Source organism: Fundulus heteroclitus, chromosome 23 (assembly GCF_011125445.2).
Source record: "Fundulus heteroclitus isolate FHET01 chromosome 23, MU-UCD_Fhet_4.1, whole genome shotgun sequence".
Taxonomy (NCBI): domain Eukaryota; kingdom Metazoa; phylum Chordata; class Actinopteri; order Cyprinodontiformes; family Fundulidae; genus Fundulus; species Fundulus heteroclitus.
Genome location: NC_046383.1, coordinates 34,720,570 through 34,740,246, shown reverse-complemented (window position 1 = coordinate 34,740,246; position 19,677 = coordinate 34,720,570). Strand labels below are relative to the sequence as shown.

General features: G+C 50.3%; 1 protein-coding gene across 1 annotated transcript; it reads right to left on the bottom strand.

Moving 5' to 3' along the window:
* Positions 1-906: 906 nt before the first annotated feature.
* LOC118557545 (P2Y purinoceptor 14-like) lies at positions 907-7,327 on the bottom strand. The gene is made up of 3 exons (XM_036127708.1): positions 7,217-7,327; positions 6,882-7,138; positions 907-1,603 (listed from the first exon to the last, which is right to left on the bottom strand). Exons 1-3 carry the CDS (start codon positions 7,325-7,327, stop codon positions 907-909), a joined length of 1,065 nt encoding a protein of 354 aa, XP_035983601.1.
* Between the last annotated feature and the right edge of the window lie 12,350 nt (positions 7,328-19,677).

The following is a 19,677-nucleotide window of genomic DNA, read 5'->3' as shown; positions in this document are numbered from 1 at the left end:
TGATCTCATTCCACATTCTTTAAGATTAACTTTAGTTTTCTAAATGGAGCAGCAGTGAACCAGGATTCACTGATCATTCTGATGATGCTTTTCAACTATCTTTATTTGTTTTTTTTTGTTTCTTTTGTGTGTACATAGTTCCTTAACTTATTTTATATTAATTTTGCTTAGTAGTTTCACTAGAGAGGATTTGTTGATTGAAATGTCTATTGAGATTAACAGCATTCTATAGTGATGTTCTCTGGCTGTTCATTTATTTCTGTTAATAAATTCTTGAAACTGAAGAGAAGTTATCACTCATTTATTCTATATGTGTGAAGGGTTTGCTGTTAAAAGATCACCAGTGCTCGAATCACCCTTTCAACTAATGTCCTGATATCAGCTGTTTGGCCTGATATTTACCAGACAATGCCTAACAGACCAAGAGTTATTCATTAAACACTAAATAACTTAAACAGTGCATAATGGCACAACTATACATTAAAGGGTACCAGTCACCAAGAGGAACATGGAAAAAAACATGCTAATAGATTGTGTCGTCATCAGACCTCAGAAGTAATAATCTAAGGCACGCGGGCACCAAATTCTCTGTCATTATCACTCAGTGTGTAAAGCAATGTTTCATTTATGGATCAAGAATGTTTTTGTGATTAAATACTGATCATTAACTGCCTTGTAGACTATTGTTGCAAATTCAGCTGAAACTGTTTCCACGCTTACTTGACATTTGGCTGCTGGTTGATGCTTATTACACACGTACTAAACATCATATTGGAATCACATCACCACTACCAAGCAGTCTGAGTTATGCCCAATTATGCTTACTATCATTTATTTGAACAATACATACCTAAATACATTGAATATATAATTTTCAAATAAACAGTCAGAAAGTCTTGTGTCTAATCAGAGACTAATTGGACTGGTGGTTTCCGTGCTCGTTGTTGTACCCTCCAGGACCTGGGAGCTTTTGGTGTTCAGGTGATCCCTACTATGTCCAGCCTCCAAAGGAGAGGTGTTCCTCTTGCCTTCCATGTTGAATATTTGTTTCAGCTGCGCCCTGAAGTCCCCACACAGAAAAACGTAAATAAGAGGATCCAGACAGATATTAAACACTGATATAAACACAGCCACCTCCTTCACATAGTACCAAACCATTGAACATCGTCCTCCCAATAGGTAGGCTGGAATTCGAATAACGTGATAAGGAACAAAGCAAAAGCAGAACACGCTGACCAACACCAACATGTTCCTACGAGACTTCACAAGCTTCTTGGAGTTGGAGGAGCCTAGCTGCCTCTGCTGGATCTGCTGCACCCTGCGTGAGGTGCTGTAGTAGAAGAAGACCAGAGAGCAGAGCACCAGGAGGAAGATGAAAGTATTTACAGAAATAGAAATCACTATTTGCTCTGGTTTTCGAAGTTCCTGTATCAGATGAAAACAGGTGTTCTGATCAGAAGCAAGAGGTGTGTGGGTAAGCATCTGGATGATAAGTGGTGTTGTTGTGGTCAATAGAACAACCCAGGTGGTGATCGAGATGATGTGGCTGACTTTAGCAGTCATCAGGAAGTGAGATCCTGAAGAATAAAATATCTTCATGTACCTGTGAGGAAGGACAAATATTCAGTAACAATTTGTTTCATTGATTCATCATTTCTGGACTTTTTAACTGTCTGAAGTTCTTCAGAATTGAATACATTTAGACAAATGTCAATACAGCGTTTTATAATGCCATGGCTTATGGCTGGCAACAGTTAGTGAGTCTGACTCTAATAGATGTTTCTTATTGTTAAAAGGATGTGATTCCTTCCCTTCCCTTAAAAGCAAACAGGCTTAAATCGGAGGCAACCTGACTTTCGTTCAGTTGTTTCTGAAAACGTTTCGACACTTATCCAGGAAATTTGTCAATTAAGGGGGCTCGCACTTGAGCAACTTGTAGTTGGTGTACATCGGTTTTCAAGCACCTGGAGGTCCATCCTATTCACATTTTAAGTGAATAGATTCAGTGTTTAGAATGAGTTAGGAGATGTTTGGTGCCTTTCCCTCAGTTTTTTCTTCTTCTAATCATTCAGCTATTGTTCTTTCATGTTCAAATTCTTGAACTTTTTCAAGTTCTTCAACTTTTTCAACTTCTTCAATGCTTTTCAGCATTTTTTTCTCTTCTTCAAAGATCTTCTGCATCTTTTGCTCAATAATTCAGCTTACTGCATTCACAGTGCATTTTCGCAGGATATGCAAATTTTTCTAGTTATAAATGTTGTAATAGCAGAGTGAGACTAGACCTCTTCTTCACTTTGATTCCAGCAGAATAACTATCCTCTGCAAGGGCCTTACAAGGTGGACTGGTTTAGATATCTGGCTTCCCTTTCCAGCCACAATTTAATCACTAATCAATAACCTGAGCTTCCTCACTCTTTCATCTTTACCAGGATAAACTTCAATAGTCCTAACCAATTTCTCTTATTTTGGGGGAAGATGTCATCCTGCAGGAGAACAATGTCATTTAATCTGACGTTCCTCTGCTGCTTAGTCCATTTCTGTCTTCATTGTAGTTCCAGTAGGTTCTCTTGTTTTCACCTTGTCCAGACAGTGTTGGCAAGGAGTTGAACACGGTACCATGTTTTCTGAAGATAAAAATCTTCTTTAAGAAATTTGCCCAGAGGTAGGTAAATAATTGTGGACTTCATTGTCACTATGTTGTTTGGTGTCAAGGGTTCTGGGCTTGATGGGCCACAAAGCTGGTCTATAGTCAGTGGTCTACTGCTAATCACTGCCATGACTTCATAGAGGAAGGTCCTTAAAGAACAACTGTGGAGTTGTTTGGTTGATTGGTCCAGGATTGATGTGATTACACTTCTTATGGTGCATAACTGCCTTTCCCAAACACCATCCATGTGACTTGATCCTGGGGTGTTCATAAGAAACTCCCATTCCAGTTTTCCAAGTTTTGTGTGATCCATTTCCTTGAATGCTTCAGCAAACTCATTTTTGGCACCAAAAAATTTTGTTCCTTGATCTCATTTTATCTGTCGAAATGAACCTCAAATAGCGATTAATGCATGTAGCGCATTAATCAAAGCATCTGTGTGTAACGTTTCTGGCACTGGAGCTGATCTGATGACACTACTCAACACACCTTGTCACTCTCCACACTGCTTGCAATTAACCTCTACAGGTTTCACCTGTCTCCACCTGCATATAAGGTCTCTTCAAGTCAGCCTCAAGTGCCAGAACGTCTCTACTCTTTCTCTGCTCGCATGCGGACGGTAAGAGCGTCCCAGTTTCCGGTTATTCCAGCAAACCTGCCTGTCTGTGCCCGACCTTCTCTTTGCCCTTCTGTTTTTGAGTTTGTCCAGTTCCTGCCTGGTGCTTCCTGCTTGCTGGACTGCCTCTGAGGAACGTTCGGGGCCTTGGACTCTGCCATCACCCAGTTCTGGACTGATCAGTTGTTGGAGCTCTGTCTGCCCTCCTTAGTTATCTGTACTATAGATTTTCTGTTCATCTGGACCTTCTGTTTATTAAACCCTTTTGAAGCATACACTCTGTGTCTGGCTGAATATAGGGTTCATCTGAGCAAATTATTACAGTACGTTCTGGCCAAAGAATCATGAACCCTTCACCGACACGTTATCTCCATTCTGGAGGCGCAATGCTTGTAAAAACCTGCACTCCAACCCCCCCACCCCCCCACCCCATCTCTGCCACGTCAATCACTCACCGGAGCTCACCACCCGGTCCTTTTCACCGCGGGTCATTCCAGATCCGGACCTTTTTCTGGAGGTTGACACGGAGGTGGTCTGGGAACTCCGTCCTGATCTCTTTCCTGAGCTGCTACTGATACCACCTTTTGACGCAGAGGCACAAGGGTCGCTGGGGACTCTGGCGGTTCCGTCCCGCATGGAGGAATCATCATCCCCGCTAAGCCAGAGGAAAAGACAGCGGCTTGTTGAGCAGCCCTCCAGCTGTTCTGAGCAGCGTTCAGCAGAGCCAGTCTTGCCACATTCGGCCATTGCTTCCCAGTCTTTGCCAGCTGCCTCCTCGGTGTCTACTACTTCTTCCTGTCCAGCGGACTGGAGTCCTGGGCCGCCCACAGCTCCTCCTAGTGGTGATCAAGAAGCTGACTACAAGTCATTGGAGGACAAAATAAGAACTTTTGCCCCCATAATTAAACGCCTCAGGGAGGCTCTTCTCTGCTGTTATTCGGCCGAATTAGAGGAGAAATTAAAGGAGGTGGAGGGGCATTATAGGTCAGCCCTCCAAGTATTCTACACCCGACCGAAACCTGTCCTCGAGGGTCCGGCCTACGCCTCGGCATAAGCACCTGTCCCTTAGGGTCCAGCCAACGCCTCAGCACCAGCACCTGTTCCCGAGGGTCCAGCCAACGCCTCTGCATTAGCACCTGTTCCCGAGGGTCCGTCCGATGCCTCAGCTCCTGTGGCTGTCTCAGAGGGTCCCGCCGACGCTTCGGTCCCCGAATCTGTTTCCGAGAGTCCGGCCGATGCCTCAGCTCCTGTCAAGTCCCATGAGAGGGTCCAGGAGGACCTGCCTCCGCTCAAGCCCAATGAGGGGGTCCAGGAGGACCCGCCTCTGCTCAAGCCCCATGAGGGGGTCCAGGAGGACCCGCCTTGATTCAAGCCCAATGAAGGGGTCCAGGAGGATCTGCCTTTGCTCAAGCCCCATGAGGGGGTCCAGGAGGATCCGCCTTCGCTCAAGTCCTGTGAGGGGGTCCAGGAGGACCCACCTTCACTCAAACTCCAAGAGGGAGCCCAGGAGGACCCCCCCTCAGTCTTATCTCCAGAGCCCGCCAAGGGTCTGGTGAATGTCTCCGCCCCGTCACTACCACTGGCCTGTGAGGTGGGCACCCAGGTAGGGTCGCCACTGGCCTGTGAGGTAGGCACCCAGGTAGGGTCGCCACTGGCCTGTGAGGTGGGGACCTAGGTAGGGTCGCCACTGGCCTGTGAGGTGGGGACCCAGGTGGGTTCCCTGCCTGTTCATGTGGGTGAAGTCCGGGGTAGGTCCCCTCCTTGCTGCAATCTTGAGCCGCATCAAGGAACCAGGCTGTTGGAGACTTTTTGTCACCAAGGGTCTGGCTTTGTCTCCAGCCTGTATTAGCCAGGCGCCTCCTGAACTTTGTAGCCAGGCCTCATCCTCAGCCTGTTGCCAGGCCTCATCCGTAGCCTGTAGCCCGGCGCCTCTCTCAGCTAGTAGTCTGGCGCCTCCCTCAGCCCGTAGTCGGGCGCCGTCCACAGCCCGTAGTCCGGCACCGTCCACAGCCTTTAGTCCAGCACCGTCCACAGCCTTTAGTCCAGCGCCATCCACAGCCTTTAGCCCGGCTCCGTCCTTTGCTTTCTCCCTCTCCAGGAGTCGGGTTTTGAGAGTCTTGCTCCGCCGACGGCCTCCGAAGGTCTTGCTCCACAGATGGCCTCCGAGGGTCTTGCTCCACGGATGGCCTCCGAGGTTCCTGCTCCGCCGACGGCCTCCGAGGGTCCTGCTCCACCGACGGCCTCCGAGGATCCTGCTCTGCTGCTGGCCTCATGTCGTCCTGGTCCGCCGCCGGCCTCCCGTCTTCCTGCTCCGTCACCGGCTTCCTGTCGTCCTGCTCCGTCGCTGGCCTCCTGTTGTCTTGTTCCACCGGGGTCAGCCTCCGGGGCACTGCCGGACTTCTTGTTCCACCGTGGTCGCCCTCCGGGACAACCGCACAACTTCCTGTGTACACTGTACTTAAATCATTGAGCAACTTGATGTTAATTGCTCAGGGGCACATGCAGTTGGTCAACTAACCATTGCGCTTTAGCTCTTATCTCCCTTCCTTGACATATAATAAAATTTTCTTGACTCTTGACCTGACATAAAAGAGGCTGAAGCAATCTATCCCACAGTAAGTAAACGGTGGTGCTGGCTTCAGCCGATCTTCAGGAAGATCTACCATCATTTGCTGCTTGGTGTAGCTTCTGAACTTTCTGCACTGTGTACATTTATAAGGGAAAATACAAGCTTGCTGCTCTGGAGGATCCAAAATCCATTTGCATGTAGCGCCTTCATGATGATACCTCGACCTTGGTGGCATGTTTTCTCGTGAAAGTGATTCACAATTAATGCTGACACATTACTGTCTCTCGGCACTACTACTGGATGTTTGACATTGGGTTGTAAGGTGGCATGAGTGGTAAGAAAAAGTCTGGAAATTATTGGTCTGTGTGGCTGTCTCCTCAGCTTAGGTAGGTACAGGTTTTGATTCTTAAACTACAGTGATGTAGCTAAAGGTGACCTAGGTGTAAGATTTAGCTCTGACTTGGGGCAAAAGATCTGAGACTTTTTTTTTTTTATTTTTTTTTTTTTTTTTTTTTTTTTTTTTCCTTTATTTAACCAGGTAAACCCCGTTGAGATCTGGATCTCATTTTCAAGGGGGACCTGGGCAGAAATCTGCAAAAACACTACAACCTGGTTACAAAAATAAAACCAATTAATACATATGCACAAATATAAAACAATAAAAACAATTTAAAAGCAGTGACACTGTTTCATACAAGCTTGTTGTCTATCTTTAAGAACCGCTCGAAATAAGTCCAATGAAATAGTTTCTGACATCTTGAGCTCAGACTGGAGCTGATTCCACGCTATAGGAGCCAACACACTGAATGCTTTCTTTCCTTTATCAGACTTTACTTGGACTTTTGAAGATCTCTGCTGCCAACAGAGGGATGTTCTCAATGCAATAAAAATAAATGCTTTTAGATTATTTTCCTTGTTCCAATGCAGCAGACTTTTATTTTTTTCTCTCACTTCTATAAATTTTCATTCATTTAATTGCATTTTATGGACAAACTTTGCTTTAAATTTGTTCTGAAACATTTGCCTAACTGGTAATATAGGTCTGGTACCTGTTAGCTGCGATGTAGCCCATAAACAGGATGCTGACATTCATGTTGAGGATCATTAGAGTAGGTCCAAAGCTGCAGTAGACCAGGTAAATGGATGACGAGCTGATGTAGTAGATGATACGCAGCGGAAGGCTAAGACAGAGCAAAAAGTCTGCAGCTGTCAGATGTTTCAGGTAGATCATCCAGCTTTTGGAAACTTGCCCATGAGCTCCACGGCAGTGAAACCACAAGGTGAAGCTGTTGAGGATCAAGCCCACCTGCAGAGGAAATCATTGTGTGAGTGAAAGGTTTTTTCCTGAAAGCAGGACAGTACAACCTGAAGACAAGATGCTCACCAGAAACAGCAGACTGTAGCCCAGTGCTAGAAAAGGGTGGGATTCTTTTTCCACTGGATCACATCTGGTCATATTCTGGTCGTGTACTGAAGAATTATTGATATCATCCATGTTTCTGCAAGTTTATAAAAACTAGGTCAGACAAATCACAATAATCGATGGATGGATAGATGGATGGATGGATGGATGGATGGATGGATGGATGGATGGATGGATGGATGGATGGATGGATGGATGGATGAATGGATGGATGGATGGATGAGTCTTTCTTGTCTTGCCATGAAATATCAGTTGGATTTAGGTCTGGACTATCCATTCTAACGCATGAAGATCTAAACTAGGGATTACCAACCTATTTGAAACAGGTGAGTGTAGTTGCCCCCCCTAACATTCCTCAAATCTAACAAAAAAAAAAAAAAAAAAAATATATATATATATATAATATGGCTGTCAGTATTAATGCAGTTTTGTTGACTCGCGTTAATCGCATTAATGTTTTTCCCCCCGCAGCGCTCTCCAGACTGTGTTTTTTTTTACCCTCTGTCAGGGTTTGTTTATCGATGAACTCAGGACGCGCACACGGGACTAAAGTTTAAGAGTTTTTATTTAAAGGAAGTGTGCTGGTGTCAGGGATCAGTTCCTCCGGCTTCACCATGGACAGTTCCGGATCATTCCACTCTGCTCAGTCCCACTCCAAGCCTGATCTGTTTCACCTGCTGCTCTAGTTATCCTGGACTCAATACACCTGCCAGCTCCCCTATATAAACTCCCTCAGTCTGTTCCCCACTGGTGGTCCGTCTTCAACCTTCAGATGCCCTCAGTCGATGTGTGTTCCTCGTCCGCCGTCTGCCTAGCATCTGCTCCCTCACCAGCTCAGCCGTCCAGCTCCAGCCATCTTCACACTTCAGCCCCAGCATGGTATAGTTTCCTGGTTTTTTCATCCACTGCTCAAACCCTGCAATAAAGACTCCTTAATTGTGGCTCTGTGTGTGGCTGAATTCGGGTTCAATCCACAAAACCCTGACAGTACGGACCAGCCAAATGAACCTGTCACCCACACAGAGCCCGGAGCTCACCTCTTTCCTGAGCTCCACAGCGGAGCTCTTCTGTATCCAGCTCCGAGAAAGCCTGGATGCCATCGCCGCAGCCAGCCCGCCTTGGAAACGGCTGAATGCCGTCAACCACGCACGGAACATTTTCAAGGACCAGATCCAGCTCCTCTCAACCCTCGGAATCTCTGGGCTGTTTGAGGAGTTGGAGTGGAACTATCAGGCTGCGCATTCCCAGCTCCTCAACGAGCCACCTCCACCCAGACCACAGCTCACCTGCCTGTCCACCGTTGCTCCTCCCGTCTCTGCTGTCTCCGCCGCTGCTGCAGCTCCAGTCTCTGCTGTCTCCGCCGCTGCTGCAGCTCCAGTCTCTGCTGTCTCCGCCGCTGCTGCAGCTCCATTCTCTGCTGTCCCCGCCGCTGCTGTAACTTCCGCCGCTGCTGTCTTTGCTGCAGCTCCTGATGCCTCACCGTCAGCAGCAGTTTCTACATCGCCGCCCGGCTCCTCCCGGCGCAGACGCCGGACTGGGCGGCACAGAAAATCTCCTGAGGCCAAGACTGACATCCCCGCTGAAGCCGCACCAACTGCAGCCAACGTCACCTCCCTTTCTCCGGTGAGTCGGCCGAGCGCAGATGCTGCCGCTCAGGATAGTCTGGCTAGAGCACCCCGCCTTCATGAAGATCAGCTGTGGGACTTTTTCTACGGGGACAGGGACGACCTTCTCCCATGTTGGTCCGCCCCTGATGAAACTCCCACAGCCTACGAGGCCGGGGTGCACACCGCCTCTCCAACCACCGCAGAGGTTCCCACCGCACACGCCACGGCCCAAGCCTGCGTGGGTGTGCGTGCATCCGCCGAAAGCTCCGCTCTGCCAGCCGCCGAAAGCTCCGCTCTGCCAGCCGCCGAAAGCTCCGCTCTGCCAGCCGCCGAAAGCTCCGCTCTGCCAGCCGCCGAAAGCTCCGCTCTGCCAGCCGCCGAAAGCTCCGCTCTGCCAGCCGCCGAAAGCTCCGCTCTGCCAGCCGCCGAAAGCTCCGCTCTGCCAGCCGCCGAAAGCTCCGCTCTGCCAGCCGCCGAAAGCTCCGCTCTGCCAGCCGCCGAAAGCTCCGCTCTGCCAGCCGCCGAAAGCTCCGCTCTGCCAGCCGCCGAAAGCTCCGCTCTGCTGGCTATAGTTAAGGTTCCTGCTGCGCACGCCACGGCCAAAGCCCGTGTGGGTGCGCACATCTTGCCGACGCCGGCCGACGAGAGAAAAGCCCCGCCGGCCGACGAGAAAAGAGCCCCGCCGGCCGACGAGAAAAAAGCCCCGCCGGCCGACGAGAAAAGAGCCCCGCCGGCCGACGAGAAAAAAGCCCCGCCGGCCGACGAGAAAAGAGACCCGCCGGCCGACGAGAGAAAAGCCCCGCCGGCCGAAAGAAGCCCTCAATCTATGCAGCTGGCTGTCTCAAGGGTCCCTGTGGCTCACGCCACGGCCCAAGCCTGCGTGGTGCACGTTCCTATACCGCCGCCAGCGACTAAGGGTCCTGCTGAGCCGCCGCCAGCCTGTGAAGGTTCTGCTGAGCCGCCGCCAGCCTCTGAAGGTCCTGCTGAGCCGCCTCCAGCCGAAGCCCCGCAGTCCAGCGAGGGGGTCCAGGGGGGCCCGCCTCCAGCCCACGCTTCCGAGTCCAGCGAGGGGGTCCAGGGGGGCCCGCCTCCAGCCCACGCTTCCGAGTCCAGCGAGGGGGTCCAGGGGGGCCCGCCTCCAGCCCACGCTTCCGAGTCCAGCGAGGGGGTCCAGGGGGACCCGCCTCCAGCCCACGCTTCCGAGTCCAGCGAGGGGGTCCAGGGGGACCCGCCTCCAGTCCACGCTTCCGAGTCCAGCGAGGGGGTCCAGGGGGACCCGCCTCTGGTCAAAGCTCCAAAGCCCCCAGGGGGTCGACCTGTTCCGCCGGCCGACGAAAGACCTGTTCCGCCGGCCGACGAAAGACCTGTTCCGCCGGCCGACGAAAGACCTGTTCCGCCGGCCGACGAAAGACCTGTTCCGCCGGCCGACGAAAGACCTGTTCCGCCGGCCTTCGCTGACGTCCCGTCGCCGCCGGCCTTCGCTGACGTCCCGCCGCCGCCGGCCTTCGCTGACGTCCCGCCGCCGCCGGCCTTCGCTGACGTCCCGCCGCCGCCGGCCTTCGCTGACGTCCCGCCGCCGCCGGCCTGTGCTGTTGTCCCGCCACAGTCCGAGGCCGCCGACGCTCTCAAGTCCCGGGAGGGGTTCCAGGGGGACCCGCCTCCCTTCCACGACGCTCCCGAGTTCTGCGAGGCGGTCCAGGGGGACCCGCCTCCCTTCCACGACGCTCCCGAGTTCTGCGAGGCGGTCCAGGGGGACCCGCCTCCCTTCCACGGCGATCCCGAGATCTGCGAGGCGGTCCAGGGGGACCCGCCTCCAGTCATCGCTCCCCAGTCCGGCGAGGCGGTCCAGGGGGACCCGCCTCCAGTCATCGCTCCCCAGTCCGGCGAGGGTCCTGCTCTGGAACTCCACGTCTGGCAGACCGGGATGAAGCTTCGACGCCCGCTGTGGACCCTGCTGCCTCGCCGGGGTCGCCCACCGCGACGCCTGGCCCTGCCTCGCCGGGGTCGCCCACCGCGACGCCTGGCCCTGCCTCGCCGGGGTCGCCCACCGCGACGCCCGCACCTGGCCCTGCCTCGCCGGGGTCGCCCACCGCGACGCCCGCACCTGGCCCTGCCTCGCCGGGGTCGCCCACCGCGACGCTCAGAGCCGGAGATCCTGCCGTTCTGCTGCCAGATGGCTGCGCCTCGCCGGGGTCGTCCTCCGCGACGACCGCCTCCAGAGACCTTGCTGCTTCGCCGCCTGCCACGTCCGGGCCGTCCTCCGCCGACCCACCTGGCCACCAGTCATCAGCCAAGCATCCTCCCGGCGCACCGAAGCAAGCCACCTCTCAAGTTCCCCAGCGCTCTCAAGTTCCCCAGCGCTCTCAAGTTCCCCAGCGCTCTCAAGTTCCCCAGCGCTCTCAAGTTCCCCAGCGCTCTCAAGTTCCCCAGCGCTCTCAAGTTCCCCAGCGCTCTCAAGTTCCCCAGCGCTCTCAGTTCTCCAAAGCCGCAGCTTGTGGTCTCCAGCTCTCCGCAGTGGCTTCCAGAGCTTTTTCGTGGCCGTCAACCCCCTGGTCGACCACCTGAACTTCCTCTTGTTTCGCCTTTGGCCTGCCAATCAAAGCCTCTCGCCGTTCGCCCTGGTTGGGTAGTTTTTTGTTGGACTCTCTCCCTCCGTCCTGTGCCTCCCTCCACCCACCCTCAGTGGGTTATCTTGATGTTTGGACTATTTTTCTTTGGTCGTCTGGGATCCGACCTTGAGGGGGGGGGTAATGTCAGGGATCAGTTCCTCCGGCTTCACCATGGACAGTTCCGGATCATTCCACTCTGCTCAGTCCCACTCCAAGCCTGATCTGTTTCACCTGCTGCTCTAGTTATCCTGGACTCAATACACCTGCCAGCTCCCCTATATAAACTCCCTCAGTCTGTTCCCCACTGGTGGTCCGTCTTCAACCTTCAGATGCCCTCAGTCGATGTGTGTTCCTCGTCCGCCGTCTGCCTAGCATCTGCTCCCTCACCAGCTCAGCCGTCCAGCTCCAGCCATCTTCACACTTCAGCCCCAGCATGGTATAGTTTCCTGGTTTTTTCATCCACTGCTCAAACCCTGCAATAAAGACTCCTTAATTGTGGCTCTGTGTGTGGCTGAATTCGGGTTCAATCCACAAAACCCTGACAGCTGGATAGCGGATGATGAAGACCGGAGGTTCAGGGCTGCAGAAGGTCAGGGATGTAGATGATGGCAGGAGCTGACGGCCCGGAGACAGAGAGTCCACACTTGCTAGGTGCTGCTCGGCTAGCAGGCCTCATAGCACTCAGGTTAGCAGTTCATTGGAGACACCAGGGCACAGAGCTGAGCTTCACCAGGGCGGCTAGTCAGGTTAGCAGAACTTGAGAGACACCAGGGCACAGAGCTGAGCTTCTCCAGGGCGGCTAGTCAGGTTAGCAGAACTTGAGAGACACCAGGACACAGAGCAGAACTTCTCCAGGGCGGCTAGTCAGGTTAGCAGAACTTGAGAGACACCAGGACACAGAGCAGAACCTCTCCAGGAACAAACAGTGAACGAACAGTCTTTAGAGTGACTGGCAGGACTAACCTTAACAACAGGAGCAAAACAAAGCTTCCAAGGCAAAACGGGGACTGGCATGGAGAGGTGTGGAATGATGACGGCCCAGTGCTGAACTGAAGGCAGAGGGAGGTTTAAATAGAGCACTTCACAGGTGGAACAAGGGTCTGGCTAATTGACTGGTAAATGACTATCAGGTGTGACTGACTGCTGAGGGGGTGAAGTGAAAATTGACAGAAAATAACTGATGACTGAAAACTAACAATAAATAAAGTCAAACCTAACCCAAAAGAGATGAAAAATGAAAATAACAGAAAAACAAAGCCAAACCATAACTCAACCATGACATTACCCCCCCCCCTCTCAAGGCCGGACTCCGGACGGCCTAAAATCAAACAAAACAAACTACAAAGTGACCGAACCAGGGTGGGTGGAGGGAAGGTAGGATGGTGGGCTAAAATCAAACCAAAACTACCCACTAGCGCGAACTAAAAGGGGGTTTCTAACAACCCCTGGTAAACCAAACAAAGGGCGTCTAACAGATGTTGGTAAGCCAAACAAAGGGCATCTAACAGATGTTGGCAGGCGAACATCGCCACAAGGCAAAAACGGGCATGACAGGCGAACATCGCCACAAGGCAAAAACGGGCAGAACAAGCGAACATCGCCACAAGGCAAAACAGGCGTACGACAACGCCAGAGGGAAGAACAGGCGTACGACAACGCCAGAGGGAAGAACAGGCGTACGACAACGCCAAAGGGAAGGAACAGGCGTACATAACGCCAGAGGGAAGGAACGGGCGTACTTAACGCCAAAGGGAAGGAACGGGCATACTTAACGCCAAAGGGAAGGAACGGGCGTACTTAACGCCAAAGGGAAGGAACGGGCGTACTTAACGCCAAAGGGAAGGAACGGGCGTACTTACACGCCGGGGAACCGAGAACAGAGGGCGTCCTAACACGCCGGGGAACCGAGAACAGAGGGCGTCCTAACACGCCGGGGAACCGAGAACAGAGGGCGTCCTAACACGCCGGGGAACCGAAAACAGAGGGCGTCTAAACACGCCAGGGAACCAAGAACAGTGCGCGTCTAAACACGCCGGGAACACTAAATCTAAACGCTAGAAATCTAAACACCAGGGAAACAGGAACAAAGGGCATCCTAATACGCCAGGAAACAAGAACGGAGGTTCAGGGCTGCAGAAGGTCAGGGATGTAGATGATGGCAGGAGCTGACGGCCCGGAGACAGAGAGTCCACACTTGCTAGGTGCTGCTCGGCTAGCAGGCCTCATAGCACTCAGGTTAGCAGTTCATTGGAGACACCAGGGCACAGAGCTGAGCTTCACCAGGGCGGCTAGTCAGGTTAGCAGAACTTGAGAGACACCAGGGCACAGAGCTGAGCTTCTCCAGGGCAGCTAGTCAGGTTAGCAGAACTTGAGAGACACCAGGGCACAGAGCTGAGCTTCTCCAGGGCGGCTAGTCAGGTTAGCAGAACTTGAGAGACACCAGGACACAGAGCAGAACTTCTCCAGGGCGGCTAGTCAGGTTAGCAGAACTTGAGAGACACCAGGACACAGAGCAGAACCTCTCCAGGAACAAACAGTGAACGAACAGTCTTTAGAGTGACTGGCAGGACTAACCTTAACAACAGGAGCAAAACAAAGCTTCCAAGGCAAAACGGGGACTGGCATGGAGAGGTGTGGAATGATGACGGCCCAGTGCTGAACTGAAGGCAGAGGGAGGTTTAAATAGAACACTTCACAGGTGGAACAAGGGTCTGGCTAATTGACTGGTAAATGATTATCAGGTGTGACTGACTGCTGAGGGGGTGAAGTGAAAATTGACATAAAATAACTGATGACTGAAAACTAACAATAAATAAAGTCAAACCTAACCCAAAAGAGATGAAAAAATGAAAATAACAGAAAAACAAAGCCAAACCAAAACTCAATCATGACACCCTCGGCGCTTTCCGTACTTCCATGAATTCTCACTGTTGCCAAATCCGCTTATTTTATGCAACTTGTAATTTGATTGTGTCGCGGGTTGCGGTTTTTATGGGCCTTTTTCTGAAAGTAAAGTTGCTTATTTGGGCTCTAAAGTTAGGGGACGCTACCGCACTACAGACACAGTGACTATAACCAGCTGAAATATCCCTCCGCCTCAATTTTCACTGCAGCGCATCCTGACATAGGAGGGAAGGGAGTTAAAGCAGAGAGAGCAATTCTGTCAGTATTTTCTGCAGTTTACAGTTGCAATAACCGGTGATAACTGCTGAAAGTAATGCAGATCACCATTTTGAGCAAAGATTGGTTCTGAAGATGAGTTTTTACACTCTGATAACAATGCAGAAACCCCTATTTCCGGTCCCTCCGGCCCCCATTTTTAAATAGGGGGACAGGAGGGTATGTTCCAGCTACTGAGGAATCACACTCTTAAGCCTCCCTGGTAAGGTCTATTCTGGGGTTCTGGAAAGGAGGGTCCGTCGGATAGTCGAATCTCGGATTCAGGAAGAGCAGTGTGGTTTTGGTCCTGGCCGTGGAACACTGGATCAGCTCTACACCCTCAGCAGGATCCTGGAGGGGGCATGGGAGTTTGCCCAACCAGTCTACATGTGTTTTGTGGATCTGGAGAAGGCATTCGACCGTGTCCCCCGAGGGATCCTGTGGGGGGTACTCCGGGAGTATGGAGTACCAGGCCCTTTAATAAGGGCTGTCAGGTCTCTGTATGACCGGTGTCAGAGTCTGGTCCGCATTGCTGGCAGTAAGTCAGACTCGTTTCCGGTGAGAGTTGGACAAAGGTTGCCCTTTTTCACCGATTCTGTTCATAACTTTTATGGACAGAATTTCTAGGCGCAGCCAAGGTGTTGAGGGGATCCGTTTTGGTGGCCTTAGGATTGCGTCTCTGCTATTCGCGGATGACGTGGTCTTATTGGCTTCATCAGGGCGTGATCTACAGCTCTCAATGGAGCGGTTCGCAGCCGAGTGTGAAGCAGCCGGGATGAAAATCAGTGCCTCCAAATCCGAGACCATGGTCTTGAGCAGGAAAAGGGTAGAGTGCCTTCTGATTTATCCAGGTGTGTCTGGCTGGTTATTGAGGTAAGACACACCTGGATTAATCTAGTCTGTCCAGTAATGAAAGGCAGGAAACAAATCAGCTGCTGAAGTTCAGGAAGAAGTGGAGCTGTGCATAGAGCCTGTTTGGGACAAGAAAATGGGTTGTGGTGATGTGAGGTGAAAAGGTGTTAAACATGTTCAAAAAAAGCACAGACTTGGAAATCCCCTTGACATGAATGCAAGTGATTGTGTGTGTAGTGCAGCATGAGCATGTATAAACTTACATAAAGTGTGTATATCTACATTATGTGTATGTGTATGGTAGTAGTTGATGTGTGAGTATAATGTTTGCTCCTATAAGTCAGCTAACACAAGATCATCTCTGCTTTCTTCGAGGCCTTGTGGCCTGAGAGGTCTGGATAAAATAAGAGGATAACAGGATATAATATGTGCTTAACGGAAATGTTTAAAACACAAGAAAGAAAATACAACTAAACTGCCTCTTCATTCTGCCACAGCTAGGGAAGTGCAGTAAAACTCATGTTCAGCGCGGAGACTCAGAGAGAGGTTATATCCTGGGGCAATTGGGCTTCTCAACTCAAACCTGAGTATATAGTCACTCTGTTTTACATAGCATACTTTGCACACTACATCACACAATACATTACTTTATCTCAAATCATGTCAACGCTTTATCACTTGAACTTTATTAATACATACCATAGATTGTAAATATGTGAAAATGAAGCTAAAGCGCAAGTTCAATTGAAGAAACTCATCGCCTGCCTCCAATCAGAGGCCGATCCGCCTCTGTGAGCCAATCAGCTCCGAACCGCACCTCCATGAAGCCAATCAGCATTCCGCGCTCATCTTAAAAGCAACTTCAAATCCACGTCTCAGCCTGCTAACCAGCAAGCACAAACGGCATCGCATCATGTCGGATTTCGAATCAGATGTCCAATTCAACCCACCCCCAACCCCTTCTCCACCATCGTAGCTGAGTTCATCTAGCTTCCAAGACATTCCTCCATCCTCAACCCATCAGAGTGTTTTCTCCCAGTCTTCAGCACTCCCTATCACCTCGTTATTGGCGGAGCCCCGAGGAGCCCATGGGCTCCGCCGGCAGCCAGCTATGCTGAAGTGGCACCAGCCATGGGCCCCAGGGCCCAGAGGCCCCAGGGGCACCCCGCTCCCTGGGGGAAGCCCCGGGAGGCCAGGCCCCCTGAAGCAGCCCCCAGGAATGGGCCGGCACCCACCCGGGAATCGGCCCCGAACCCGAGGGCCGCCAATGCATCAGCGGGCCAAGGCACCAGCCAGTGGAGGGGGGCAGGACAGGGGGGGATGGGCTCCGCACCTAGCGGAGACTTCAGATGTTCTTGGGAGAGGGAGCGGTTAGGACCCGAACCTGGCAAAATAAAAATAAATAAATAAATAAATAAATAAATAAATCTCATTCACACATTCCCACCCTAATGCCCCACTCACCACACACAGACTTTCAAAAAAAGAGCAAAAAAACCCCATCTATTTTCAGCCTCCTTTATGCTCATACCCCTAAATAAAATGTAGCAGAATCATTTTGCTTCAGAAGTCACCTAAAGAGTAAATAGCACCGAGGTTGCCTTGCAGGTTTTTTCACAAACCTGTGGCTTTAATCTGGAGCATTTGTGGTGTGTATCTGCAGAAAGAGAAGGGCTGCAGATTTCTATCATTATTACCTCCAATAACACCACCGATGTGAAGTCAAAAGTACTGTGTTGAAATCAAAGAAGCAATATTCAGAGGCCTTTTCAAACACCCGGATCATTGACTGTCTAACAAATGGACCACAGTCTCAACGAGCTGATAAAGAAGGCTGGTTCTGTTCTGGGGACTGCTGTGAATCCTCTGGAGATGTCTGTAGAAAGTACAATCTGTCATAAATTGAACAACATTATAGGGCTCTGAGCATCCTTTTAATCAGAATATTAAACAGCTACAGAGTGTCTCCAGATAGAGGCTCCTTCAGAACCGCTGTAAGACAGACTTCTACAGGAGATCCTTTCTGCCCACAGCTCTCAGCATTTACAACAGCTCTTTGAAGAAACAAATCAGTAACAACATATTTCTTTTCAAGATAAAGTATCATTCAGTTGGCTTCAGATCCAGCTCATCACTAAGAGACCTGTGAACTAAAGATGATCTAGATCCTGAATGTCTTTAGGGTGAAGAAATTACGTCTCCAAAATCTCCAACATTAATTAATTTTGGAGAAATGAATGAAGATCCAGAGTGACCTTTGAAGAGCTTCTTCACCCTCAGCTTTTAAAGGAGCTCAACAATGGTCTTGGTTGTCATAAGTTGTCCTGATGAACACAACGACACACAGAGAGCTTCGTTTTGTGAGTTTTATTGAAGAAGGATGGTTTGTGGAGGATGAGGACCAGAGTCTTTAACGGGCAGAAGCAGATGAATGCTGAGTGCAGAAGCAGGCAGACGGGAGGAAGCAGGAGGATTGCAGGTGAGCCCGGGACGGAACTCAAGGCTGGCAGCTGAGCTTCGGAGCGGAATCCAAGCAGGTGAGGAGAGCAGGGACACGACGTGAAGTGAGTGAAGGCGAGGACGAGACAAAGGCGAGGCAAAACAAGATGAAGCCTGGACATGATCACAAAGCTGGGTGGATTTTGTCTGGAGGTACTTACAGCTGAGTTTGTTCTTCTTTCACAGCTTCACAACCTAAATCCTTGTGCAGCTTCAGAGCTTCTTTGTGGATATGAAGTCTCCTCAGGGTTGAGGATAAGAGTCTGGAGAAAAGATGTAATAAAGACTGAAGATGAAATGCAGTCAGTTGGATATTTTCACATCCTCCTCATGTGTTCCCTTCTTCGGAAAACACAAGTATAAGATTGGCTGGTGTTTTTTTAATGCTGATAGTTCCTGTTTTCTTTTCACTTTAAATGGTAAAGGAAATACAGTTATCTAGAAGTTTCCTGGATGCTTTGTGGTTTCTCACACAGGACACGAGTCATATCTGAGGATTTCCTGAGTGATAGCTGTCCTATTGAAGCTTTACATTTTGACCATATATCATAAAACTCATTAAAGATCAGCGGTGCAGGGAGAACCTGAACCCAGACAACCTGTCAAAGCCAAAGTATCCTTATGACATCACATGTACTCCTTTGTTTTGCATAATTTACTTTTCGTAGTGTGTTTTACATCTTTAGGGATAATCCCTTTTTGAATCTTTGTGACATTTTAAAAAATTAACAGTTGGTCCCAGACCAGATTATTGATCCCTAATTGGTTGCCTGATTACTGTCCTAGGCTGTCTATAAGCAGTCCATTTGCACAGTATGCTAAGTGCCTGTGCAATTTCTCAGTTATCAGGGGGACATGACAACCACCAACATGCCAAAGTCAGAGGCAGCCGGAACTTGACTCAGTTTTTCTGGAAATTTGTTGACACCTATCCAGTAGTCTGTCAATTCTGGCAGCTCGTACTTGAGCAACCTTCAGTTGGGGGACTTCTGTTTTCAAAGGACATGGACGCCAATCCTCCTTGGCGCACTTAATAATCTGTATGCATCAATATCTTTTTTGTTTATTTTATGAGGTTCCTGTTGCACAACTGCTAATGAGGTGGGAAGCTTCTGCGTGTTTTGATTGACAGCCAATGCAGCTCTCATTGACAATGACTGCAGAGCTCCCTTCTTTATTTCAGGAAAGTGCACGTTAAATAATTTTTTGCCTTTTTAGAATGAGACCCAGACAAGTGTGGGGCATAGTTTTTGTTTCTGGGACATTGGGGAAAATAGTGAAACACATGCACAGTCCTGCACAAATCAGAACATCTGGTCACCCTACTATCCAGGGTCATTAGAAGCTATTCCTCAGTGTGAGTGGAGAGACTGTTTATGTAATTTCATCATATATACAGGCTTGGCAAAATGTCCAGGGCATGCCCCGCCTCTCCAATGGCCTAAAATGCACAGACTGTGTTCATTGCCCTGAGATTCTTTGCGAGTGGCACTTTCCTTTACACTAATGGAGATGCAGAGAACTTAGTGAAAAGTGCTGTCTGTCGTGCCATTCGCAAAGTGTACCTGGCACTGAAGCACTTTTTAGGGGGTTTTGTGGCATTTCCAAGCCCCTTAAGAACCCAGGTTGTAAAGCAGGATTTTTTGGTATTGCAGGTACATTTATAATTGTTAATGAGATGCAACCATGACCATGC